At 43.5% G+C, this 26880-nt stretch overlaps 1 protein-coding gene across 1 annotated transcript; it reads right to left on the bottom strand.

Annotated features, from left to right (window-relative positions):
* Positions 1–10035: 10035 nt before the first annotated feature.
* Positions 10036–24255, bottom strand: CD2 (CD2 molecule). The gene is made up of 5 exons (XM_077119770.1): positions 24055–24255; positions 23621–23911; positions 18264–18497; positions 14059–14181; positions 10036–10816 (listed from the first exon to the last, which is right to left on the bottom strand). Exons 1-5 carry the CDS (start codon positions 24113–24115, stop codon positions 10512–10514), a joined length of 1014 nt encoding a protein of 337 aa, XP_076975885.1. The 5' UTR covers positions 24116–24255; the 3' UTR covers positions 10036–10511.
* Between the last annotated feature and the right edge of the window lie 2625 nt (positions 24256–26880).

A 26880-nucleotide genomic window follows, 5' to 3' on the forward strand; every position in this document is an offset into this window, starting at 1 on the left:
TTGCTTTTAGACTTGTAGCATGTAGGACTCTCTAAGACAATACATTTCTGTTGTTTTAGGTCACCCAGTTTGTGGTACTTTGTTATAGCAGCCCTAGGAAACTAAGCCACCCACCCAAGGCACTCCTCTATTGTCCTAAAAGGACATTGAACACCTTCCGCCTTTATTTTTCCCATGCAACCCAGCTATACGAGCCCCGCTCAAGGAATGAAGTCAGGAAGTTTGGCCTTGACTTTTCTGCTTTTCCTCCCCTGCAAGGGACTCCCCTCTCCCTTCACCTTCTTTTCCAGCCCAACACTTCCCTACTCTAATTTGCCTACCAAATAGGAAGGTGTCTGATATCAGCTATATTCTTATTGAAACTGCTTCAGATAAAATAACTAGATAATTCAAAGAATTGTAGACGCTTTATTTGAGATACCATGAAAGAGTGACAGCCTAGATTAAAAGAGATTTTAGAGTGCCAGGGCTTTATCTGAGGGCATGGAAATCCCAGGATACAGGAGATTCCTCAGAAGCTGTTTAATGAGCCCGCCAAAAGCTCCCACGGGGAGGTATTGTCCTGTTCTTGCTAAGGTGACAGGAGCAGCGGGAACGGGGACGGAGGGCTTTTTCCGGGACAGGGCAGTAATGCTGTGAGGGAACTGGCAGAAAACAACTGTAGTTCCAGGGAGTATTTGCCTCTAGGACTCAGAGTTGGGCTTGGAGTTGAGTAATTGCTTGTGAGTGCTCAGAGACAAACACCACTGCGTTTGTCACTCACATCCTTGTTTATCCCCAAGGCCGATGAGACTTGGAGAATAAATGGTGTGTGCACCTGTCCTGTAGATGGTGCCTGTTTCTAAGCCTGCTGTACTTTTCACCCTTCCAATCCCAGTGCCTAATGCAGTCCCAGGCACAATAGATGTTGGCTGTCTTACTAAAGGAATGGGTAAACGAGTGAATGAATAAATGAACAGCACAATTTACATTCTCTTGGACTTCTGAACTTAAAAAAAAAAGAGGTTAAAGAGGAAGGTAGCAAAGGAGCTTCTCGAAGGGGCTCAAGCAGTTTACTGAACTTTCTAAGTGATTTTATATGCTCATTGTAAAAACAGAAATTCAGAGCTGCTTCATGTTGCCCTCCCCTACATTTCAAGGTCTGGCTGTATTTGTGTGGCCTATGGGCTGTCTTTCCACAACATTTGTGTGCTCCATGTGGAGGCTGTATTCAGGGGAAGGGTCTGGGGACATGGCCTAAAGAAAGAGATGGACCCATACTCTCTCCAGTCCCTCCTTCATTGCAGATTTACTGAAATCACTCAAAGAGTGATCAAAGACTCATCAAAGTCACTCAGAGAGCCAATTGTCTCTCTCCAAATACATGTAATGTCCAAGGTATTCATCATGATTTGTGCAGAGAAGTTTGATTCCTGGTGAGTATCTGAGGTAGAGGACCTAAGGAATGAAATGGGGCTCTCTTCTTTGTAATATATGTTATAATAGGATTGTATCGAAAGAATGTACGCACCCAACATAACAATGAATGGAGTGGTTATTCTCCTTGTGCCCAACACCCCAAATCCATTGTCCACCCTTCTCTGCCTTTCTGCATATCCCAAGAACCCTTGTGGACTGCATTAGCCCCTGCTTCTGGTCGGGTTGGCCAAGGAGGGGCAACAGCAAGCAGGAAAGAGAGATTGGAAATGTTTCTTCCCCACTGCTTCTCTGGTTCAACGCTGCATCTGTGACCGTAGCTGCTTCCTTCTGGGATGACAATTCCGTCCGGGTGACCCCATCTCCACAGCTCCAGCTCTCACTGGACCCCCGTCCCTTCTGGCCTGGGGGTAGGGTCTTCTGGCCTAGGGGTGGGGTGGGTCATGGCTCCCTGCGGTTCCCGGTTTCTCTGGGCATCAGCACCCAGTTGTTTCCCGTGACCTCGCCCACACACCTGTAAGTGCGCTCTTCATTGAAGTCTCTTTGGCTGAACCATCTAAGGGGAATTCTGCTTCCTGCCAGCACCCTGACTAGTACAGAGGAACGTACAGACGTCATGTGAGGAGTCATTTTCCACTAAAAACAAGAACTTACACTGTACTTGTTTTTCATTATTTGGTGAGAGATTTCTGACTTCAACACTTCCCCGCACATGTTTCCATGAGCTTGTTTCACAGTAACACCAGTGCTGACAGCAGATAAAGCACACAGGGCTCACGGCAGTGGCCTTGGGTCCCTGTGCTGAACTTATAACAATGCAATTGTGCGGGACTCCAAGGTAGGAATCCTCACATCGAGGGAGCAGGCAGAAGCAAGGGCCTATCTATCCCCAGCCCCTCCAGAAACCCTAAAAGGATGCTACGCTCAGGAACAGCCACAAACATAGTTTGGTTCCAGGCGCTAGGAGAGGGTTCTCAGCCAGCCCTTGCCATGTTCCTTACACACTTGTTGAAGTTCCTGGAGGACACTAGGTTTTTCCATAAATCACACATGGCCTGGGAAGGCAAAGCAGCGGTGTGAATGTGTGACTGCCTTTCCTGGGATGGTTGAAGTTTGGTATCGGATCCTGCCCTGTTGAGAAGCAGATAAACATCTGGTGCTGGGAGCCCACGAGAACCCACCCTACAGGTGAAAATGTAAATGGTGGGGAAACGAAGCTGAACTTCCAGACTTCACTGTCCCAATGCTGGTTTCTTTTCCATGGTGGTGAGCACCTCCGAAGCGGACAACAGAAGCTGCTGCCCTTGCTTAAGCGTCAACATTACACCCAATTGACATTTATTGAGCTAGGCCCCGTGTGATACCTGAGCTAACTTGTTTAATCCTTATAAACCCTTAACATAGGTGTAATTCTTGTCATCTTAACTGTGTGGCTCAGAAAACCTAGTGTCAAGAGAATTAAGTCATTTGCCCAAGATGGATGGAGCAGTGCACTGACCTCCTAACCTTTGCATGCCATCACCCCCCTGGCACACCCAGCATCTTCCACCGGGTGACCCCCACGCTCCCTGCACCTGTGAATAAATGAGCACGCAGCCTGGACAGAACAACAAAGAGGTGTGCTAAAACAGAGCGCCTGCACCTGCCCTCCTGCCTCCAGAGGATGCCAGCACAGCTTCCCCTGCAGAGGGCTCCCCCTCAGTCTCTGCATTCCCTCTTGTGCCAATTTTGCCTTTTCTATTTTTCAAGAAATGGAGCAATTTTCCTTGGTGTTCAAAATATATTAGTAACGGTTGTTCAAAATACTCCTGTTAATTTGTAAATCTCTACTGTGTCGTAGGTATTTTCCTTCTCTTCTTGTTCGATTTGTCTTGTTTGTATCTTCCAGCTCTCTTTTCTCTTTAAGGCAGCTTGAAGAGACTGATGTATCTTATTACTCTCTCTAACACTTAAGCTTTATTAATCTTCTTTAGTTTTTTTTTGCTTCTCTAGTTCATTGATTTCTGTATAAACTTTATTTTTTTTATTTCTCTTTCTTTTAGGTGCTCTTTTCCCACCTTCTTGAGTTTTACTTTGTTTGACTTTCAACTTGTCTTATATCTTGATAAATGTATTTAAAACTACGCACTTGTCTCTACCTCAGCAGATGGGGTCTACAAATTTTGACATGTAGGGCTTTCATTAGCATTCAGTTTCAAGTATTTAATAATATCCCTTGTGATTTCATTTTTAACCCAGGTGTTGTTTATTAATGCATTATTTTGTTGTATGAGATAGGTTTTTTTCACTATTTTTTTTAAGGTTTATTTTCTCATTTAATAGTTTAGATTGGAAAATGTAGGCCAAATAATATTCATTCTTTAGACTTCATTACAGTTTCCTTTGTGGCTTGGTGCATAATTATTTTTTTAAATAATTTCATGTATGCTCAAAAGGAACATATATTCTCTGTTGAATATAGATAAATTGAGCTTATTAATTGAAATGTTCAGATGTCCTCTGTCATTGCTCATTTTTTTCTCTGCCTAACCCATTTCATTCTGAAGGAGTAGTTGAAACCTCCAACTAAAGTTATTGATTTGTCTATTTCTTTCCAAGTTATATCAGCTATTATTTTATGACTTTCAGGCAATATTGTTAGGTGCATGTATGTTCTGAATTAGTTGGATTTTAAATTTGGGTCCAGATGGAGGTCAGAGACGACACAATGGGAAACGGAGGCCGTACTGCATGAGAAAGGAAAATTTGTTACTTAAGTTCCCGGGGTGGGGGTGGGGGCCGCGAGGGGTCAACAGAAAGTGTGATTGGCTCAGGTGGCTCACAACAAACAGAGCCAGAGCAACCCGTGGGCTTGGCTGGGTCTTTATTGTGGCCCAGGTGGAGGTTAGTCGACCTCCCACGACAGTCAAGAATTGGTTAGTTTAAAGCAATTGCATGTGAAAAGGGAAAGGGACTAGGGGTCTGAGGGTGGAGGGATGGCTAGTGTATCATGTGTATCATGTGGGTTTTGGGTGAGGTGCACAGGTGATATGGGTGGTGGCTGCAGATGTGTATTTGAGCCCTGGGGGAGTTTATTCCCCAGGGTTGGAAAGCTACTTATTACCTCGGCCAGAAATCAGTATTGAGACAATTGTTTAGCCAAACTTGGATGGATGCCCAGGCAGCTCACATCAAATTTTGATGGTTACAACCATATATGTTTGCTCTTTTATTATTTTTACCAGTCTATGATTTCCTTCTTTGTCCCTAGTAATATTTTACCTTTGAATTTTCTTTTGTCAGATATTAAGATTGCTGCCTCAATCTTAATGGCCTCAGAATTGTTTCATATCATATCTTGCTGATATGATTTTAGATATTGAAACCCATTTATTTTAAATTTTCCATACTCCTTTGTTGTAAACATGTCTTCTGTAAACAACATATTGTTGGATGTTTGAACAATTTGAAATGCTGTTATTTTGATTGATGGTTTAACCCATTTACATTTATTATAATAACTTTATCTTAGAACTTATTTCTGCCATCTTATTTCATATTTTCCACTAATTATATCTTTTTTTCTCTTTCAACCTTCTTACTCTTTACTGAATAGATAGGATTTCCTGCTGACTTAAAAAAAATGCATTTCTTTTTGTTCTTAGAGTGGTTGCCCTCATCTTAAGACACATAGCTGCTTATTTTTTTATCCTGATTTATTAAACTTATCAATATATTTTCTCCCCCTAACAAGATGAAGTTTAGTATGTTTCCTCAGTTCTTTGGTCTCTTCTTTCCTTCCCCTCTCCCACATACAACATACAAATATACATGCAAACACAATGCTGATATAGCAGATAGAATTTTAGTTCTGGGTTCTCATGGATATAATTTTTCCTTTGTATTTTCTTTGACCTTTGCATTTTTGGACAATCAGTTTTGCTAAATTATTTGATCCACCTAACTTTGCATTTCTCAACAGCATCCTGTTGGATTTATTTTCCTCTAATTTGAAATGTATTCCAAGGGTGTTTTCAAGGTGAGTCTTTGTGTGGTATATTTCCTGAGGTTTTGTATACCAGAAAATAGTTTTGTAATATATACAATATATTTTTATATCCCCACATTTCAATGTCAGTTTGGCGGATATAAAATTCTATGTAGAACTTTTTTTTCTACCCTTTAACACTTAAAAAATGCTACTTCTTTGTCTTGCATTTGGGGTTGCTACTGAAAAATTTGATGTCAATCCATACTTGTTCCTTTGTATGTGAGCTACTTTTTCTCCCTGAAAATATTTTTAAATTTTTTCTTAGTCTTTGATGATTCTAATTCACAGAAGCATGTCTAATTTTTGGACTTTCTCTCCTTTTAATTATAGGTTCCCTTTTCTCCTCTATGATTATTTTTTTCTTCTCTGGGATTCCTATGATCTGAATAGTGGAATTTATTCTTCATACCTCTTAGCGCATATATGCATATATATAAAATATATATGTTCCCCCGCCTTCTAGGAGAAGTCTTCCTGATGATCTCATATGCCCTTAATTCATTCTTCATCTGTATTTACCCTGCCACTTATTCTAACTGTTGTGTTTTTTATTTCAACACTCATATTTTTCACACCTGAACTTGGTTGTTCTTATAGTATATAACTAATCTCCTCCCTGATTAAGTTCCTGACAAGCCAGTGAACCAGCTTGTGCTGTTGTTCCCTTCACTGAAATTAACAGTTGGGAAACTATAGAAGAGAAAAATGCATGGATATGGGAAACTGTGCTGGTTTGAAAGGATGCATGTACCCTAGAAAAGCCATGTTTTAATCCTAATCCCATTTTGTAAAGGCAGCTGTTTCTTCTAATCCCTATTCATATTACTGTATGTTTGAAACTGTAATCAGATCATCTCCCTGGAGATGTGACTCAATCAAGAGCGGTTGTTAAACTGGATTAGGTGGAAACATGTCTCCACCTATTTGGGTGGGCCTTGATTGGTTTACTGGAGTCCTATAAAAGAGGAAACATTTTAGAGAAAGGGAGATTCGGAGAGAGCAGAACAACATAGCCACGAGAAGCAGAGAGTGCACCAGCCAGCGACCTTTGGAAATGAAGAAGGAAAATGCCTCCCGGGGAGCTTCATGAAACAGGAAACCAGGAGAGAAAGCTAGCAGACGACACCGTGTTCGCCACATGACTTTCCAGATGAGAGAGAAACCCTGACTATGTTCACCATGTGCCCTTCCACTTGAGAGAGAAACCCTGAACTTCGTTGCCCTTCTTGAACCAAGGTATCTCCCTGGATACCTTAGGTTGGACATTTCTATAGACTTGCTTTAATTGGGATATTTTCTTGGTCTTAGAACTGTAAACTAGCAACTTATTAAATTCCCCCTTTTAAAAGCCATTCTGTTTCTGGTATACTGCATTCCAGCAGCTAGCAAACTAGAACAGAAACTAACATAAAAACTGAGAAGTGCCTAAGCATACTGAAAGCTCTGTGAAGCAGACTATGTGGAGGAAAGTTGGAGGGACAGGACATCCACCATCTAGGGTGGAGAGCAACGTGATGTGCGGTGAAAGTGTAGGTCAGGGCAGAGCTTGTAAACTTTGCCTTTCCCTCTACCCTGCCTTGGCTATTGCTGTCTGTCTCAAAGCCACAGCATTCAACAGCAACAGCCCCGCTGGCCTGAAGGAGGCCCTGGGGAAGGGAGGTCACCTGAAGACAGTGCAAAAGCCGTTGAAAACCGATGAGAGTGAGCCACCCTGGCCTTTATCTGCATCCACACCAACCCTAGTTATTGGTGCAGGCGGGCAAAGTCTACCATAAATAAATATCCAGGACTCCCTGACCAGAGGGATTGCCTAATGGGATAGCAGCAAATAGGCATGGTCGAAAGGAGTTCTGTGTTTCTGTCCTGTGATTCATCTTTTTTTTCCTTCCTAAACTCATCTGACAGGACACAGACCAATCCTGAAATTAGGCCCATCGAAAACACATCACCAGACAGGATGGCTGATTCCCTCAGGCAAACCTTGGGCTCACAGTCTCAAATAATGTCACACCTGAGGAACGCAACCACCATATGAGACTAACACTAGAAGCCATACAGCACACAAAGCAGAATTTCTGGGACACATAACCCAAGAACTTATAGTGGGCATAATAAGTATGTTTTTTGAAAGCCTCTCTGAGGAGATCGACCTGCACCTGAAGGAAAGGTTGGTGGTGTGGTAAAGAGTGGGAGCAGTGGGGACAGCATGTGCAATGGCCCTGCGGTGGGAAACATATTGGTGAGCTGAGGAACCAGACTCAGTGGCTTCAGCCCACTGAGCACAACATAAGAGGTTGAAGAGAGAAAGGGGAGCGGGAAGCCAGAGATGAAGTTGCCTGTTCACTGCTGAGACTCTGTTGGAGCTAAGCTAGCCCAGCTGCAAGGATTAGACTGCTTTTTGGGGTGGGCAGATAGGCTATTGAAAAGACCAGAACTTCCTGTCTTCCCTCTAGCATGTTCCAATCCCTCAAGCTATGTGGATATATTTTCCAATATACCTGACTTCTTGACTGTTTTTCATAAAATGCTGTATTGTCCATAATGTCCCTAAGTTTGACTGGCATTGAGGACTGATTGACTTGTGGTTCCCCAGCTCACATGCCCATAACAATCACCTGGAGAGGTTGTTAAAAATACAGATGTTTGGGCTCCTATATTACCTGCCAAAGCATCTGTATTTTTTTTACCGGCTTTAAGGCTATTCTTATGGAGCTGACCTTTCCATGGCTCAGAGGGTCCATGGGGGGCATACAGTTTCAGGGGTGGATGAAGGCAGCACAGATCTCAAGCATGGCACATGTTTTCCTTGGGGTTGCCACCTCCTGGTGGAGGCTTCAGCAGGGCAAAGAGTGAGCCTAACGTATGTAGACGCCATATATATTTACTTCCTTTCATCAGGATGATATTTACATATTGAGTCAACTGGCTGTGATATTTTTCTATTAAGTGCTATGAGTGTTACTGAGAAGTGATCACTGACCTCAAGAAGCTTATTAACTATACATTTCATCAATTCTAAAATGCCCTTTTTTTTCACCTCTTAACATCTTTGAAATGGGATTGTGCCTAAAATTGTTTGTTTTAGCATTTGTTATAATGTAGTTGAATGGTTTTTTTTCTTTCATAGCAGTATGTAAAATGATGGTGCCACTTACAATCGATGAAACGCAGTATTTGAAAAAGGAACAACATACTTGTGGAAACTGAGAGCTAACAGAGCCTTACGCATTTTCTGTCCCTTACTGGATAGTTCAGTACCTCTGTGCCACCACTTCTACTAATCTCCTATGACTAACTCAGATGTCACTGCCTCTAGAAATCCTTCTGTGTCATTGTAAACCCACCCATCCAGTCTGGATTCGAAGTCTTTCCTCTGAGCCCCTATGCTTGCCTCTGTCCTACACGTAACACACTTTTACATTTGTCCTATAATTAGTCTGCTCCCCCTCTACACAGTGAACTTCTTGAAAGAAAAGACACACCCTTTCACCTCTGTGTTGCCAGTGCCTACATAGTAGAGGTTCAATAGATGTTTGTTGAATGAGTGAATGTTGACATAGCGAATAGTTACAGACAGTATATGTTTCTTGGACCATATGGGATCTCAGGACAAAGGCAGAGCACAGGGTGCCAGAAAAGGTCAGGAGAAGCTTCATGAAAGGAATGGGATATGAGCTTTTCTCGCAAGACAGAGATGGAAAGGCTCCAAACTGTCATGAGGAACGAGGAGGGGCAGCCCTAAGACCTTCATGCCTCCTACTGCAATGATCATTATCTCTCTGGATTTGTATTTGAATTTCAGGAGGCTAAGAAGCTTCATTCATCGTTGTCTGTAATAATTAACTCTGGGTGCTAAAACAATAGATGCTGAGGTTCAGAGGAAAAAGCAGTTCGACCTTCAGTGAGCTCTCACAGGAAGTCCTGAATACACTTAATGTTTGTGGTTTAGACCTCAGAGCTTCCTGTCAGAGCTTAACAAGGTTTTAAAAAGTCGAGAAGGCGGGCTGATGGGACCACAAACATGGCACCAACCTTTCAAAGCAGGTGCCTTCTCACTGTGTATTGTTTTAGAACTTTAACAGAAAACTTTTTTTTTCTCCCTACTTCCCCAAAGTACAGCTAGCATGACAGCTACTGGAGATGGGGTTTAACCTTTAAGACACTTAGGGACTTGACTTAACTGAGTTCTCTCTGCTACCCAGTTGTATGTTGGCTGATGGGTTCATGGTTCCTGCAGGATTTGTGGATTCGATTCCCTTCTTTTCAAATGTGACTGTGTGGATCATTGTGACCATGCCAAGGAAGTGAGACCTAAAGGGTTCAGTGTCCTCGACCCTCTTGTTGACGTTTGTGCACAGAGGTTTCAATTCATCATGCAAATGTACAAACATCTCAATAGGTTGTCGGACCTGGCCTGGTATCTGAGATCTGAGGAGCATGCTCTGGTTATTTGGGTGGAGATAAAGGTGGCAAACGTAAATTGGGTTGACCAAATTTGACCCTTCTGTCATGCCAACCAGCTTCCTTATCATTCGGCAGCTTCCTCTCCTCAAGGTTGGGTTCCTTTCTACAATGAGAAGACACTGAAGGCAAGTCAACACTTTTATTTTGTTTCTACTTGCAAAACAATGGGCAAGTGTCCACGAGGGTGTGTATGAAACCTCGAGTCTCTCAAGCTGATAGGTGGCTTTCAGTTAGACTGAGTCACGGCAATACCTGCCTCCTCAAATCTGCAGATGACCTGAGATGGAGACAAAAATCTGTCTAGGGTTTTTGGATTCAGTAACCCAGCATCCTACTGACCCCTCTTTAATTGTTCTTGCCTTCCCGGTGTGACGGAGTTCTAGGAGGAGGCCAGCAACTCCAGATGTTAGACTGCATGGAGAGAGAGAAGGTTTGCACGTATCTGTGGCTCATGAGCCTCTGGAGGCCGTGATGTTCTACACGTGGAGAACACGTGACAGTAGGGCAGGCGTACACACCCTGAGTGGAGAAATTCCATAGTGCTCTTTATAGGAAAAGATGGTCTCCATCTCTTCATAATTAAAGAAAAGGATCACCTGTTTCAGGCGACAGAATTATGAGTTTTCTTGAGCTCTGTGGGAGGTCTCTGTTGCACACGAGGTCTGGGGAGAGGAGGCCCCTTCTGCTGGGGAACTTGTGGGCCCAGAGAAGGAGGGGGCTTCTTCTGCTGCTGGAATTGGCCATGGGGGCCGGGAGGCAGGAGACGCTGCCCAGGTGCCTGGGAACGATGCCCAGGTGGTGGGGGAGGTTGGGAAGCTGCTGGCTTTTGAGGGGTTGAGCTTTGTTGGGGTCTCCGGCCCCTTTCCTCAGCAGTTACTCTGTGAGCTCGTATCTCCAGCTCTTCATCTGCAAAATGAAAGCTCTGAAGAAGTCACCTTTGCAAGATAGAATCACTGTAAACATTTATGGAGTACCTCCTGTATGCAAGACGTCCCGCTAGCCACTCTGGGGGACGTGAGGAGGCAGGAGCTGCCCTCCCCTCTCAGAAATGTGGGTCTTGCGGGGGAGGCAGAAATGTTCACCACTAAAGGAGAGCGAGATCCCAGGGCTTCAGAAAACCAGAGGAAGGAAGACACGGGTAGTGGGCTTTGTACCTGGGTCTCCCAAGAGCCGAGTGAGCATTCACCCCAGACACCTGCCTCCCTGCGGCCCTAGAGACCAAGCCTGAGAGTGAGCACCTGGTGGTTAGAGCACCTGATTACAGGGCATTAGTAGTCACAGAGGATGTTAGTGACTATATTCATTTAAATGGGTTTCCATGTTAGAATTTTCACCAAAGTTTGTTTCAAAGTAACCCACATTCTGGTGAGGGATTGGAGTCTTTTCAAACGGTATTTTAATTTCCAGAAATTACTAACTGCTCAGAAATTCATAAGCAAGCCCCATCCCATTGAGCTTAGGAGGGAAAGAAACCCTTCTCTCCTCAGCCCCTCTGGGATTTTCTGCTTCACGTGACTTACGTCCACGAAGACAGAGGCCCGTGACTAACAGTAATGCAGTTTTTCTTTTGCTTTTGAAAAATCACACGGGAAATTTGTGAGGTTGCTCAGCTGCTCTCTGCCTGGAGGACCCTTCTGGGAGCCAGTGGCCTCCTTTGTACAGGTCCCAGGGCCCAAGGCCATCTTTGCAGCAGAACTCCAGAGGGAGCTACGAAGATGGAATTCCCCCTGGGGTAAATTAATGACCTCTTACATCTTTACAGGGATGTGCAGCTTAGGAAACAGTCTGTCTCTGAGCATGACTACAATGTCAGGGCAATGATGCCGATCCAACCTGCCTCCTCTCACCCTGGAAATTAAAGCATCAGGCTGCTTTGAATGTTAAGGCTCAAAGTCACACAGTGTGGTTTTGGCTGGTGAGTGACTGGTGTGCTCTAGACATGACAAGAAAAGGGCACAGAAAGGTGAGAGCCATCTTTGGTGCCCCGAGACACCTGAGGTTGTGCCTGGAAAGTCTTGGAGAGGCCCTTGACCCCTGAGCCCAGTTCCCAGCTGTGGGGTAGTGGAAGTCACTCTTCCCTCCCCAGATGACAAGCTTGGGCTGGCCATTTGTTTACTTTGTTCATGCACCATTTTGTTCATTTGTTCTTTTGACATTTATTCCCCATCTTCAACTTGCCAGGTAGTGTGCTAACTGGCAAGGGTGACTCAGACACAAATACTCTCCTCAGGAAGCCTAACATCAAGTCATTGAGATGAAGCTGGACTGCAAGTCACAATGTCATCTCCTGTTAGAGCCCGGGACCACCGGGGAGGGGCAAAGAGCCACAGAGATCCGGAGAACTTGGGTGATGCGGTCACGTGGCTGAGACTTTAGGCCAGGTTGGAAAGCCCAGGTTAGTTATGGTTCTAGACAGTCTGTTCAGAATAGGACTGTGTGTCTCTGCTCTCGATGTAGGCCCCTACAGCCATGTCTAAGCATGCCCACACCAGCGACTTAGCCAATACCTAACCATCTGCTCCAAGGAAATCCTCTAGGCTCATTAACCGTCTCCCTTATTTGCACCTCTTGGCTACTCAATCCAGGGCAGGACTAAGGTGTGGCAAGCAAGGTAGCTTGGGTACAAAATGTAAGGAGGCACTCACTTTCAGGGTCATCTAAGCACAGGGTTAGCCCTGAGAGTGAGTGCCTCCTTAAATTTTGCATCCTGTGTACCTTGCTTTCCTTATCCTAGACGGGATTCAACCTACTGACCATAGGATTTGGGACAAATAATTTAACCTCACTGAGGTTAGATTTACTCATTCGTATTAATATTATGTGTCTCATGAGATTGCTGTGGAGATTGGACGAGAATTAATACAAAGCATAGGTACTAAGCACAAGTGACTGCTTTGTCAGCATGGACTAATCACAATGATTGTCCTTTCAGCTTGAGGAGAGCAGAGATTGCCTTGTCATGGGGTGGTATGAGGGATGCACCTTAGAAGAATGGTTTTGACCATTAGGTGATGGAGAAAGGGCCTTGGCAGTGGAAAGGTGAGGGGCAGAGCAAGGTACAGAGCTGAGGAAAACACAGGTGCCTGTGGGGCTTGGCAAGCAATTCTACTTCATTGTCTATGAAGCGTGGTGGTGGGACACATGGGCAGTAGGTTTAGAAATATGTCTTAGGGGCCATGCTGGGGACAGTGGTAGGGCAGGACATGGCCTGAAGGGGTGGCTGAAGGAGAGCTGGGTAAAGAAGTCTGAAGCAAGAGAGCCCCATCTGAAGGGAATGGGGCCCAAAGGCATGGGCATGCTGGGCTCACTCCAAGGAGGGACCCGAATGCGGGGACCCCACCCTGCTGTGGGTGTGCAGACTGCAAAGAACACAAGGGGCCAGCCCCCCACCTGCAGGTTCTACCACTGTCTGGACCTCCCCTGCTGGGCTGGCCTGTGGGGTAGTGTCCCCAGACCCCCTTTCCACTGCCTGATACAACACCCGAGTTTACCATTCTCGGAACACATTGCTCTGGGTGGTCCGGAAGCTTCCTGAGTCTGATCCCCACTTATGAGTATAATGTTTTCATTCTTAGTGGGAAGTACAATAGGCCCGATAAAAGGAGAAATCACTCCCAGCCTTAATATATTCTCCCCTAAACAAGCACATTGGAAAGGGATGCATAACCACCCTAGGGTAGAACAGCTGATTTCCTGTAAGTGCCCAATGCCCTGGAATTACTGTACCTGTGTTCCTAGGGACCTGGTCCTCGACACCCTGTGGGTCACCCTCTCAGGACGGACAAGAATGTTTGCTAACAGAAATGGGTCTTGAAGCTAATCTTTCTACCTATGTAGAAATGTTCGGCTCATTCAAAATATTCCCACACAGCTTTACCCCAGGCTGGCGCCAGCAAGGGGGTCAACTCCAATGAGGCAACCTGGATTCGGCTTTGCAAAAGTCCTTCATTGTCACCACAAAGCATTTGTTTTTTAAAATCAACCAAACCACAAAAATGGAACACATTATAACCACTGGTTACAACCCTGACATTGTGAGCTTGCCCATCTCGGTCACTCTCTTTCCAAACTCAAGATGTTGTCACTGTGACTTGTTTCGATTGGGATTTTGCCTGCGCCTGTGGTGGGACAAAAGAGGAGGAGCTTACCATTTCTCCTACGGTTCTGTTTTCCCCTTCTGCTGATGAAGAAAATGAGCAGCGCCACAAAGAGGATGAAGAGGATGCCTCCTCCACAGATGCCGATGATGAAGTAGGTATCCAGACCTTTTTCTGCAAGAAGAGAAGTGAGAAGAGACCTGATCACTCTGGCCACGCCCCATTCCTCTTGGACTGAGCAGATAAAAGAGCTTTATGTGGCTTTTCAACCCCATAAAGGGCCAGACTCATGGAGGGTCATGAATGGTGTCAATCCCCTCAGAGGCTCCTTTGGAAACTGTTCCCCTGGAATGGAAAAGCCTGATTCTTCATGTACCAATGTGCTGTCCGTTATCCCCATCACCGAGAGCATCACGGAATTTTAGATCTGAGAAGGAGTTCAGAGACAATCTAGTATAGCCTCTAGTTTCATAGATGATGCCCACAGAGCAGGATGAGTTGCTCAATGCCTCACTGTGACCATGCCCTCTTAGTCCCTTTAAACAGCCCCTTTGTTTCTGTACTATTTGTTCAACTCTCGTCTTTGGCTGCCGCCCTCCACCATGACTTTTTCTCATCCTCTTGATCAATCAGCTTCCAATAATTCAGGATAAATGCACCACTTGTCCAGCCTAGCCCGCTGACCTCACAACCAGTACCTCTCCCAGATGGTCCCTGGCCCCATGAGAGAAACTCAGACACACATGAGTAAGCAACTGCCCAAAGATCTGAACTTCGGCTCCCAGACCTTCTGCTGCTGTAATGGAAAGAGGAAAATAATGACCTGGTATTGAAAGAAATGAATTTAAGTCCGGGCTCTTTGAAGTAAGAGCTGTGAAACCTTTGGCAAGTTACTCCACCTCTCTGAACCCATTTCCTTCTTTGTAAAATGAAGATAATGAAACCTACGTTACAAGGTGGCTGTTGAGAGCCAATCAGATAATGGATGTGAACGTGCTTTGTAAACTGTAAAATAAAACGAGTGTGAGGTCCTGCCCTTAGCACTCTGCACTGGCATTACTGTGGGCTGTTCCCCAGGAGAAGTGCTGGGCTGTCTGCCCTTTGTGGGTCAATAGAAGTTAGAGAGGCAGCAGCTGGTGCCGGGGGTCCAGGGGGCAGGTACATCTGGAGAACAAGCTAAAACTCGGCCTCAAAATCACAAAAGAAACAAATTCTTCTGCCAAACATTTTCTAGGAATATACTGTCATACACAAAGTCCAGGATGGGACCCAAGCCAGAAGGTCAGAAACCAAATTTAACAGATTTTCAAGTTGCAGCAGTTTGCTAGTCGTTGGCTTTCTTGACCCATTCTTTGTCTGCCAGTTTCAACATTTCTCTATGCTCTACTGATAATGAAGTTTCCATTGAACAGCAGACATATTCTAAGTCACGGTGAGCCTGGTACAAGAAAAGATTCAGGGTCCTTCAAGTTCCACAGGCTTGGAGGAAGGGGTTAGGAGGGGACAGCTGCTGGAGTCATCTCATGCTGAGCTGAGAGATTCCCAGGATTTGGCCCAGGGTAGGACAGGGAGGGACTGGGAACACATCGAAGAGCACATAGCTACAACTATGCTGCCACAAGCTCCCCTTCCCTCAGACTCCATTGGCAGGGCAACCACACACGTATCTTGGGCACACTTAGGCAATGCCTTGCAAGGTCTGCTCCTAGGTTTGTCCTGGTAAGCATCTGATGGTGCTCTCTGGTGGGGAACATTCCAGCTTAACTCAGAGGCAGTTTGGGCTCTGTCATTCCAAAATATGTCTTTTCATTGTCTCCTTCTAACTACACTTCCTTCCTGTACTTCCTCGTGGAATAATGTGTCATAAGTTTATGTGATGGAGTGCTGCTTCTCTGTGTGGAAACCTGCTCCTTGCTCCTAAAATTTTGGCTTTAAATACAGACTTGCCTAATCTGGGTCAGTCGTGCAATCATTCATTGCATTCATTTGGGAAGAAATGTCTTGATTCCCTTCAGGGTCTTCAAAATCACCTCCCCTCTCCTAAACTTCCCCCAGGCGTCCTTCCCATCTCTTTACTGGCCCTTCTCTGGACCAGCTACTGCTCTGGCCATAAAGTAACACGAATGTTTGAGCCTTGGAACCCTGGCTTCTCCCAAGGCCTGCCTACCCTCCTTCTCTAACATACACTCATTATATTATTATTATTTCACATGGGCAGGTGCTGGGAATCGAACCCAGGTCTCCAGCATGGCAGGCGAGAATTCTGCCACTGAACCACCATTGCACACTCCACACACTTATTTTTATATTGGTGGGATTTAGTTAAAATGAACATAAAGAGTAGGGTTCCTGTAACAAAAATTTAAAAAAAGATAGTACAAAAAATAATAACAACAAATAAATGAAATTAAAAAAAACAAACAAAAAAGAGTAGGGTTGCCAGATAAAATATAGATGCCCAGTTAACTTTGAATTTCAAATAAACAATGAATAATTTTTCGTGTAAATATATCTCATGCAATATTTGGGATATACTTATACTGTACTTGTATTTGCTGAATCTGGCACCTCCAATCAAGGGCCTACAGAAAAGTTGAAGGAGATGTGATGTTGAGGCAGGACAGCTTCACTCACTGTGCCTTCGTGATGGGCAAACGTAGGGAGATGGCTGGTGGGTAAAATGAGGGGATGAAGTGATGGTGGTCTGAGCATGCGGCTGGCAGTTTTTAGCAGGGCCCCCAATGATCCCTGCTTACTGGTACTTACGCCAATGGGTAGTCCCCTACAATTGAAAATGGGCTGGACTGATTAACTTGCTTCTAACAAATAGAATACGGGGGAAATGTTAGCATATCATGGCCGAGATTAAGAAATAAAAAGACTGTGACTTCTGTCTTGGGCACTTTCTCTCATTCCTCTTCTCTAAGGGAAGCTAGCTACCATGTTGTGAGGCAGCCCAATGGAGAGGCCACGTCAGAGTGCTGGGAAGAGGATCCTCCCCACAAAAGAGCCTTGGCATGACTGCCCTGCCTGCCAGTGTCTTCTCTGCAGCCTCATGAGAGACTGAGCCAGAACCACCAGCTAAGTCACCCCCAGATTCATGACACACAAAACTGTGAGATAGCAAATGCTTGTTCTAAACGACTCAGCATGGCAGCAGGTAACTAATACGAAGTACATACTAAAAAAAATGCCATCTTCTCTACTTCCTGCATGATTTTTCTGTAAATTCTCAATTGCTCTGCAAAAAAGGGGACTTCCCTCTGACTTCATACCAACTCAGCACTGTTTCCAAGTATCACTGACAAGCCATTAGCCACTGTAGAAATTTAGGGACTCTGACCGAGTAACTTTTTTGTTGGTGTTTTGTTTTTTTTGTGTGTGTGCTCCATTTCCCTTCAAAGTGGTTAACCAGCCAGAACTGGAAAGAACCACAGAATATCAGATGAGGAGGTTCTTGGACATCATGGAGCTCACCTTTGGGTAGACCAGGAGGCCAGAGCCAAGAAAGAAGGAAATAACTCTATTAAGATCATCCGGCTAAATTGGGACAGACTCAGACTAGAATCTAGACCTCTGGACCCCAAGTCAGTGGTCGAGCACTTGAGCAAGCTGCCTCTCAAAAACTTTTTCTGAAGAGCATGTCGAGCTGAGACTCTGGAGATGGACGACGATTTCTGGGATTTCAAGACTTGCTGGTGCTGGTCCAGAAGTCCGGTTGTCCTGCTCTGTGTTGGGAGGAGATCACCTCACTGTGTAGACCTCCTCCCTGACCTGGAGTTCTCATTCTCCCCATCCCTCTGACTCCCAGGGTTTCTACAGCCTTAGCTCGCACTTCTAATATGAGTTGCTAACTATCTCCCCATTTTAAAAAAAGCATCTTTTTTGTTCACCTCTCCACCAGAATCATTGTCACTAACTAGCTAAGAGTCTGTGGGCAAGTTAACTTAGCTTTCTCTGGGAAATGGGGATGAGAGAACCTCTTACAGCCCCTTCTCCCTCTTCAATCTGCAATTCTTTCTCCCAGAAGAGGATTTATTACTTGCCTAAGGTTAAGTTGTGCTCCTTGGAAGGAGAACCACCGCCTTGAAGGCTTCTCTTGAAGGTTTCCTGGAGGAAAAGGTATGTTCTCACTTCTCCCAAGCCAAGGTTGCCCCATGGCCCGCACCCTGCACCCTGCGGGCCTCTGCCGTGGGCCTGGAAAGTTGTGTTTGTGATGTCTATTTGGGATATTCTGACCGGTGCCAGCCACACACCTGTACACATGATGGTTGCCTCACTGGTCTCCTCACTGGCTTTGTTACTTGCCGTGCACTTGAACGACGGATTCTGGTTGAGCATCCAGTTGTATGTGATGAGCTTCTGATGAACTTTCTTGATATCTCTATTATTTTGAGACAGTTTTAATTCAGGATCAGTTCCATTCATCACCTCGCAGATCAAAGATTTGTTGTGACAATTCCAGGAGACCACTGGTTCTGAGACCCCTTCTGAGAAGAAAATAAAGATCTGATTCACATTATGTCATTTTCTGATTATACTGGACTTACCTATTTATAGAGAGGGGAATGGAGGGAATTTGGGACCAAGCAACTACTTCAAAGGCCCCTGGGTATCTCTGAAAGTAGTTTATATTTTCTTTTCAGAACAACTTTATTTCTCATAAAGTTTATCGCTGTAATAGTGAAAATGTGTATAGCTTACATTTGTGTGTTGTTTATAGCTTAAAAAATTTTCACATACATGAAATCATTGAATCCTAACAAACTGAAAGGCTGTCTTTCTTCCCATTCATTGATGAAATATCCAAGGCTCTGGGAGGTTAAATGGGTGCACTAAGGGCACCCACTGATAAATGGCAAATCAGAATAAAAGCACACTCGTGAGAGTCCACATACTATCGTAAGAATAAGAGAATGTGCTGGTTTGAAAGTGTTGTGTACCCTAGAAAAGCCATATCCTTTAAGCCTGATTCAATATTGTAGGGTGGAAACTTTGATTGGATTGTTTCCCTGGAGATGTGACACACCCAATTATGGGTGTGGATATTGATTAGATGGAAATGTGACCCTGCCCATTCCAGGTGGGTCTTGATTAGCTTACTAGAGTCCTTGAAAAGAGGAAACATTTTGGAGAAACCTCAGATGCAGATCCCCGCAGACATTGCCATGTGCGTTCCCATGAGATGCTAAGCAAGCCAGAACCCAAAGTTTTGCCCCAGAGGAGCTAAGCGAAGGCTCACAGATGCTCAGAGAGAAAAATGATGGAATCAGAAACTGTTTGAAATCAGAAGCCATAGGACCAGCAGACATCAGCCCCATGACTTCCCAGGTGACAGAGCTGTTCTTGACCCACTGGCCTTTCTTGAGTTGAGGCATCTTTTTCCTGGATGCCTTAGTATGGACACTTTTATGGCCCTAGAACTATAAACTTGTAACATAATAAATTCCCTTTTTAAAAGCCATTTCATTTCTAGTATATTGCATTCTGGCAGGTTTAGCAAATCAAAACAGAGGGTCACCATGTCTTGATCCCCTCCTGCCTCAGAAACTTGAGCAGGGAAATGTTTCACAAGCAGCCAGGAACCCTGCCTCAGAGAAGTCATTACATGTAGGGTCTGGGGCCTTAATGATAAGGGGACAGGTCTTAGGAGCAGAGTGGTTGAGTGAGTGCTTGAATGTGGGGGTGCTTCAAGGAGCTCAGGGCTCTAGAGGGAAAGGGCACCAAGAATCAGGAGACGTGGCTCTATCCTTTCTCAGCCCAAAGCTGCATAGCCACTCACTGTACCTGTCTGGTACAGTGGCCCTCTGAGGCCTCATCCATAAGAGAAGGTTAAGAAAATCATTCCCTGACAGTCATGAAAGAAGCCACATGTGCCAAAGCCCTGTGCAGATCATCAGGCACTGACCTGAAGGGGGGTGGTCTTGTGTTCAGAATCACAAACTCCTTACTTCTCGTTTTCTGACATAATATTTAAAGGCTGCATCATAAGAGGGAAAAAGCCCAGGCTTTGGCATGAAATGGGCCAAGTTCAAAGCTCCCCCACTTCCTTGTTGTAAGACCTTAGGCAGTTCATTTAAGGTCTCAATTTCTTTATCTACAAAATGATTGTACTGATCTCTCCCTCCATGGTGGTGAGTGAGGAGCAAATGAGTTAATTAAATGCATGTGGGAAATCTAGCTTTAGTTCCTGGCACACAGGTTCTGGCTGGATCTGAAACTTGAGTGGGTTTGGAATTCTGGTATGAGCTCCACCGGAGTTTCTTCTTCAAATGCTTACAGCAAGGTCACCCTTGGGACACTACTGGCTGGGTCATTCTAAAAAGGAAATGCAGGACTGACAGCGTCATCTGCAGGTCCCTTCCCAGGCCCCAGCTCCCCTTGCTGGTTGACCCCCCAGCATAGCCGGCTCAGAGAATCTCTTTCTTCAGAGACCACAAGTCATCAAACTTATTTTCTCTTTCTTCCTCCTCTTCTTCTCACCAGGCTCTCCTCCCATCCTTCTTTTTCTTCTCTTCTGTTCTTCTTTTGATCCTTTACCTTAATCTCTTTCTCCTGCCTTGCTGCCTTACTCTTTCGTTTTCTCTCTGTTCATTGTACAGATTGACAACTCAGTTCTTCAATGATTCCCACCTTCCCTGACTCCCAGTCAACAATATCTTCCCCAGAAATTTCTCAGTCAACTATCTTTGCTGTCCCAATACACAGGCATGCAGAAATTAAGTGTTCTTCTCATCCCAAGATTGTATGTGACCCAGAATGAAGAAAATGGAGAAATACCAATTTACAAGACAGGATCAGTGCCTTGTCAAGGAGTTGCATAAAAGTGTTAACTGGCTTTCAAAATGAAAACATCCTTTTTTCTGTTTGTGGCAGTAACATGCAATCATTGCAGACATTGAGTAAAATATTTTAAAAATTTAAAGAAGATTCAAAATCCATTGACATGCTATTACCGAGTCAATAATTATTAGCATTTGTATGGATGTCCTTACCAGATGTTTTCTGTGCATATAGACACTCATACATAATACTAAAAACAACAACAAACTGGACTGTGATTTTGTAGCCTGCCTTTATTTCCTTACTAATAATTTATAAACCTCTTTGCTTTATAAACATCAATAAATATGACGCCTTCTTAATTTAATTAATAAGTCCCTAGCTGTTGGGGACTTTTAAATCCTTCTTGGCATTTTATTAATATAAACAATGCAGTGATGAACAATCTCGGGAAGTTATGTCTTTGTTCATAGCCTCCCTGTAAGGGGGCTCCCTAGAAGAGGCATGGATGGGTCAAAGGGGAGCACTTTATTAAGACCTTCCCATGGCTGAGCATACCATTTACCTGTAAGGTGCCCTCCAAGACCTCTTCAGCAAGAAACTATGAAGCCCATTAGAGAGGGGCAGGGAAGCTGGGGTCTGTGACTAAAGCCACAAGAGGCATGGAGAAACAAAGAGATGGGGGAGGGCACTCTCGTGGAGCAGACACGTCTCGTGCCCCACGCATGGCAAAGCACATTTACATACGTTGTCTCATTAAATCCCTTAATGTCTTTTGCAGTATTTTTTTTTTTAAACCACATTCAGAGCAGATCAAGAATTCCGCTCAAGCCCATGAGCAAGTATTGGCGACAGGACCCCATACCGAGTTAAGATATTGAGGGATCTTCATGCACCCCCAGCAAACAGCAAGGTGCTCATTACGTCATGGGAGAGTCACTCCTCTTCCGCCAAAGGGTATGAGGTTTCTTTTGGGGGTAATGAAACTATTCTAAAATTGATCGTGGTGATGTTCTCACAACTGTGTGAGCATACGAGAAACCACTGGATTGTACACTTTAAATGGGTGAATTGTATGGCGTGTGAATTCGAGCCATACAATTATATAAATAAATAAAGTTAGAAATAACCATCCCTGCCAACAGGGGCCCTGGGTTTGAATCCTGGCTTCGTTCTTTGGTCTTTATGAGACCTTGGGCAAGTTGCTTCTGTCTGAGTCTCTGCTTCTTTATAGGTAATAAGGGATAATAACTATGTCTTAGGGTTGTTGTTGAGCTTTAAATAAGATGATGTACATGAAGCCCCTGACATCTAGTGGCATCAACTACTGGTAGCCATTGTGGTCACTCTGATATGAAATGAGGCATGAATTGGACAGCACCAGCATGGCTCTGGTTGATTTAACAGGGCCCTTGAGCTCATGCTGGCTGGAGGTGTAGGATCTGTGGCTCCCAGAGTCCTAAACAGGAGCCCCTTCTGGCTCCATTCTCAGCCCTACACCATTTCTAGATTATATTTCCATTCGAGGGGGCAGGACTAGGGTTTCAAAAGTTGCCCTTTGCTTGGGTCCCAACAATCTCTGGGATTGTCGGAGTGGGGCTGCTGTTAAGTCCCCAGGCTGAGCCCTGGCCTGAAAGTGTTACCCCAGAGAAGAGGAAGGGCCCCTGCCTTGGGTGGCATTTCCTGTGTGAAGTACAGAGCTGTTTGTTTGCTCACTGAATCACAGTCTTTGCTGGGGCTGGATTCCTGCCTTCCTCTCCAAGCCAAGTGTCGGGTCATCTTCTCATTTCCCCTTACTGCTCCCTACCCAGTGTCCCTTGGACTTTCAGCCTTGTTATCATTTCAATTCCTCTTTCTCATTCCTCAGTTTATCCTGCAAAGCATCTTGTCCATCCTTTTTCCATTCCCGACCCTCAGTAGGCTCATTCTTCCTCCTTTTACAGGCACCCAAAAAGTAAAGTCTAAGCCAGTGGTTGACAACCTCGATTGCTTATGAGAATCCCTCGGGGACATTTTAGAAATGCGCCCAAGCTGCACATTGAGAAATTCTGATTTTACCAGACTGTGGTTGGGCCTGGGTGCCGAAAACTTTTAACGGCATCCCAGCTGATTCTAAAGGACATGGTTAAGAAGCACTAGCCAGCCCCTCCTCATTTCACTTGGATTATAGCAGCACCTTCCTGGCTGGTCTTCCTCCCTCATCTTCAGTGACCACTCCTGCCCTCCCAAAACGCAGACATACAAAGGCACACCCTGTGTATTCTTTTTTAACACGCATCAGCAAAAATCTCTGTCCACCTTCAACCACTTTGATGCTGGGAGGACAGCAACAAGGACCTGCCTCCTCAAAGTCATTGTTTCCAGCCCTTTCCTGCCATAGAACGACTCCTTTTAGGGCACCTGGCTTGAAATTTTCTATCTGAAAATTTGCCGCTCTCTACCGAGCCGCTCCTTCCCTTCCCCGCACCCCTAACTGCTTGGCTCATCATGCACCTGGGACGGCCACCTTTTTCTCTGTTCACTTGTTCGCTTCCTTCTGATTAACGCCACCTTAATCCATGTTCTTGAACCAGTCCTGCATCCCCGTAGGCACCGGAGAGTTTTAGGCGGCTGAACTTGAAGGCCCATCAACTGTTTATTTCCACATGGGTGGATTCCATCTCTCCCACCAGCCTGTGGTCCCCACTGGGACAGGAGACGTACTTTAGATTTCCCTTACAGCTCCCCAGGAGGCCAAGGGAAGTGCTGGGGACATTCCATAAACATTATTAACCAACTTGCTAAACGGGACCCTTGCTGAAATGGAGGAATTTAAAAAGCAAAGACTTACCCAGAGTCTTCAACGTGAATGCTTTTTCCAGCACATGTTTTCCATTCTCATGATATACATTTACTATGTAGGTATTGCTGTAATTTCTCATCAGATTTTTAATTTTCAGAGTTCCATTCGGGAACACCTCGTACGGGTACGTGCTAGTTATTTTACTTTTCGTGAATCGTGCAATCCTGGTATTTCCAATTTTCCACTGTATATCACCCGTCGGCTGATTTACTAGAGAATCAGGAATGTTCAAGTAGAACTCACGGCCGAGGGCACCCCAGACCTCTTTAGGGACTGCACCTGTGAAAAGCAAGAAAGTTCCTGAGATCTGAAGATCCACTGCCAACACAGGTTGGGCTGTGGTCTCTTCAACTCTTGCACACGCCACAGGGTCTCCAAAGAGGCTTTTAGCTGTGACGATAGACACCCACACAGTAACTTACCTTTGGCAGAAACATGGAAAATCAGAAGGAAGCTGGCGAAAATTTCACATGAGAGGTTCATCTTTGGGGTTAGTTTCCTTGTTGTGATTCTAAGCTCTTCTTGCAAAAAAAGAATTGAAGCAGGACTGGTGGAACCCACGCCCTGAGAGCTTAACCATGTGCCCCGCTTTTTTTAGGTCCTTTTACAGGAGTGTAGAACAAACACACACACACACACACACACACACATACACGCACGCAGGCGCGCGCACACAAACAGAATCAGCAAAATAATGTGTCTGACGCTCTCCTTTGCTAAAGCAGGTGTGTTCGTGAATATGTGTTTTCTAATCATGTTGGGAGCTTCACAAAAATCTTGGGTGGGTTTCATTATCCCCACTGAAGAAAAGAGGAACCGAGAGGCTAATAAATCACCCAGGAGCAGCCTTTAGTAAAGGAGGGATCACATTCTCCCATCCAGCCCGTCCTCTATCCACTTTACTGTGTTGTCATTTAAATATGAGTAAATGTTTGTCAGTGACTAGCAGAATACAAGCGAGTATCCTACGATGTTGGAGTGTTCTAAAATTGTTTTTGTGATTTAAAAAAGGAAACAAATATGACTTGATTCTCAGCTATAAATGCTTGGAGTCCCCAAATCTTATGTTGCACTATACATTTTACAACTCTATTGTAATTTCCACAGTTAAGTAAACAAAAACTTGTTCCAAAACAACCAAAGAAGCATAAAAACTATGAAATACTATTAAACAACCCGAACTAATGATTTAAAAACGTTTACGACAATTAACATTTTAGATGGTTAAGAGAAAGGGATGGATATGGAGAGAGAAAAACAAGTGAAAGGGAACTGGGAGAGAGAGAGAGAGAGAAAGGAAATTTGTAATACAAAAAAGAGAAACAGTGAGACAGAGATGGATGCTCCCGGCGAAAGATTCACAGATACCCCAGTCATGGGACATCAATGACAGATTTCCAAAGTAAAAACGACACATTTCCAAAGTTAATATCCAGTTTTATAATTCTTTAGGATACAGTGAGTAAAATCTTAAAAGTTGTGCTTTTTTTTTTGTCAATTTCAGGTAAACTATGGATATTATCTCTGAAAAAGTCCAGGAAATGAAATTAAGTCGAAGGAAAGGATCTCTACCATTGGGTAAAGGGAAGCCTAACTGAAATACTTACCTCACGGTTATGTGAAAATTCCTAACTGTCAAATCACCCACAGAAAAACAGTTGGATTAAAGTTTTAAATGTTAAGAAAACAAAAAAACTATAAGAGTGCAAAAGAAATATAGAAATCCATTTTCATTTCTTTGCATATGGAAGGTCTTTCTATAAAAAATTAACTTTCTAGAATTAATAAATACAGACATGAAAATTCAAAGTGTATGTAAGCCAAAAATATAGTAAACAAAATGAAAAGACATGACAGAAAATATTTTCTGTCTATGTGAAAAATTATTACCTAAGATATAGAAATAGTTCCTTATCAATCAGTAAGAAAAAGAACCTGGTTTTTAAAATGGGCAAAGGACTTGAATGAACAATTTATAGAAGAAATATAAATAGTTAATAAACATACAAGAAGTTTAACCTCACCTATATTTATGTGTCTAATAGTACAAAATACCATTTTTTTAACCATCAGATAGGCAAACTGAGAAGATCATTTACATTATGGACAAAAATATGGGGCAAAACAAGCACCTTCATACAATATTGGAGTGAGTGTAAATCATTATCTCCAGGGAGGGGTCAGAATTTGACAATTTTCACTAAACTTTAAAATATATATATTTTTAAATTACCCAGTAATTATATATTTAAAATTACCCAGTAATTTTAGTTCAAGAAATCTGTCCTATACAAATGTTTGTGTAACATGCAAAAGTTTCGTTCAAGGATGCTTGTTGTAGCATTTTTGAGTAACAAAAATTTGCAAACAATTAAATTATGGTATATTCAGTTTATGAAATATTCTATAACAGTTCAAATAGAATGAAGAAGAACAAAATTAAGACATGGAATGATACCTTTGATAAATTACATGATAATACATAAAGTTATCAACTTCTGTGACGTTTGAACACATTTTTTTTAAATTGTGAAATATAACATACATACAAAAAAGCCATGAATTTCAAAGTACATTGTAACATGTAATTATAAAACAGATTTCAGAGTTTGGTATGGGATATAATTCTATAATTTCACAATTTCCCTTCTAGCTACTCCAAGATACTGGAGACTAAAAAAAAAAATGTCGATATAATAATTCAGCAGTCATACTCATTTTCTTAGCTCTCATGGAATAAGTGGAAAACAGCTTTCAGTTCTTCTTTTAGAAATATTCATTCTGTCCCTCTCATATCTAACTCAAAACAGCATGAGGTACGTGGCTTGGAGAGGAGAAACCATGAATAAGAAAAGGATTGATATAAGTCTGATTACATAAAATTGCAAACCTGTTTGTAAAAAAATTAATGCTTAAACTGTACAGAGTTTCTATTTGGGTCGATTGTAAAGCTTTGGTAATGGACTGTAGTGAAGATAGCACAAAATTATGAATGCAATTAACAGCGCTGAATTATGTATTTGAACGTGATTAAAAGGAGGGAAATGGTAGGTTGCATATATATTATTAGAATAAAAATTAAAAAACAAACATAGAACTATAAACACAAGCAATGAGCCGTGTATAACCAATGAGGCTTTGGACTATGTTTAATGTACAATTGTTAAAATGTTCTTTCATGAATTACAACAAATGTACCACACTAATACAAGTGTTAATAATAGTGTGCTATATGAGAACGCTGTATT

This window comes from Tamandua tetradactyla, chromosome 11, assembly GCF_023851605.1.
Source record: "Tamandua tetradactyla isolate mTamTet1 chromosome 11, mTamTet1.pri, whole genome shotgun sequence".
Taxonomy (NCBI): domain Eukaryota; kingdom Metazoa; phylum Chordata; class Mammalia; order Pilosa; family Myrmecophagidae; genus Tamandua; species Tamandua tetradactyla.

Excerpts from the sequence above, each read along its gene's own strand:
- CD2 (XM_077119770.1), bottom strand. The coding sequence starts at position 24,115 with ATGAACCTCTCATGTGAAATTTTCGCCAGCTTCCTTCTGATTTTCCAT. Across the intron at positions 18,498-23,620 it reads ATTCACGTTGAAGACTCTGG|AAGGGGTCTCAGAACCAGTG; the intron begins GTAAGTCTTTGC and ends TTTTCTTCTCAG. Across the intron at positions 10,817-14,058 it reads ACAGAACCGTAGGAGAAATG|ATGAAGAGCTGGAGATACGA; the intron begins GTAAGCTCCTCC and ends TTCATTTTGCAG.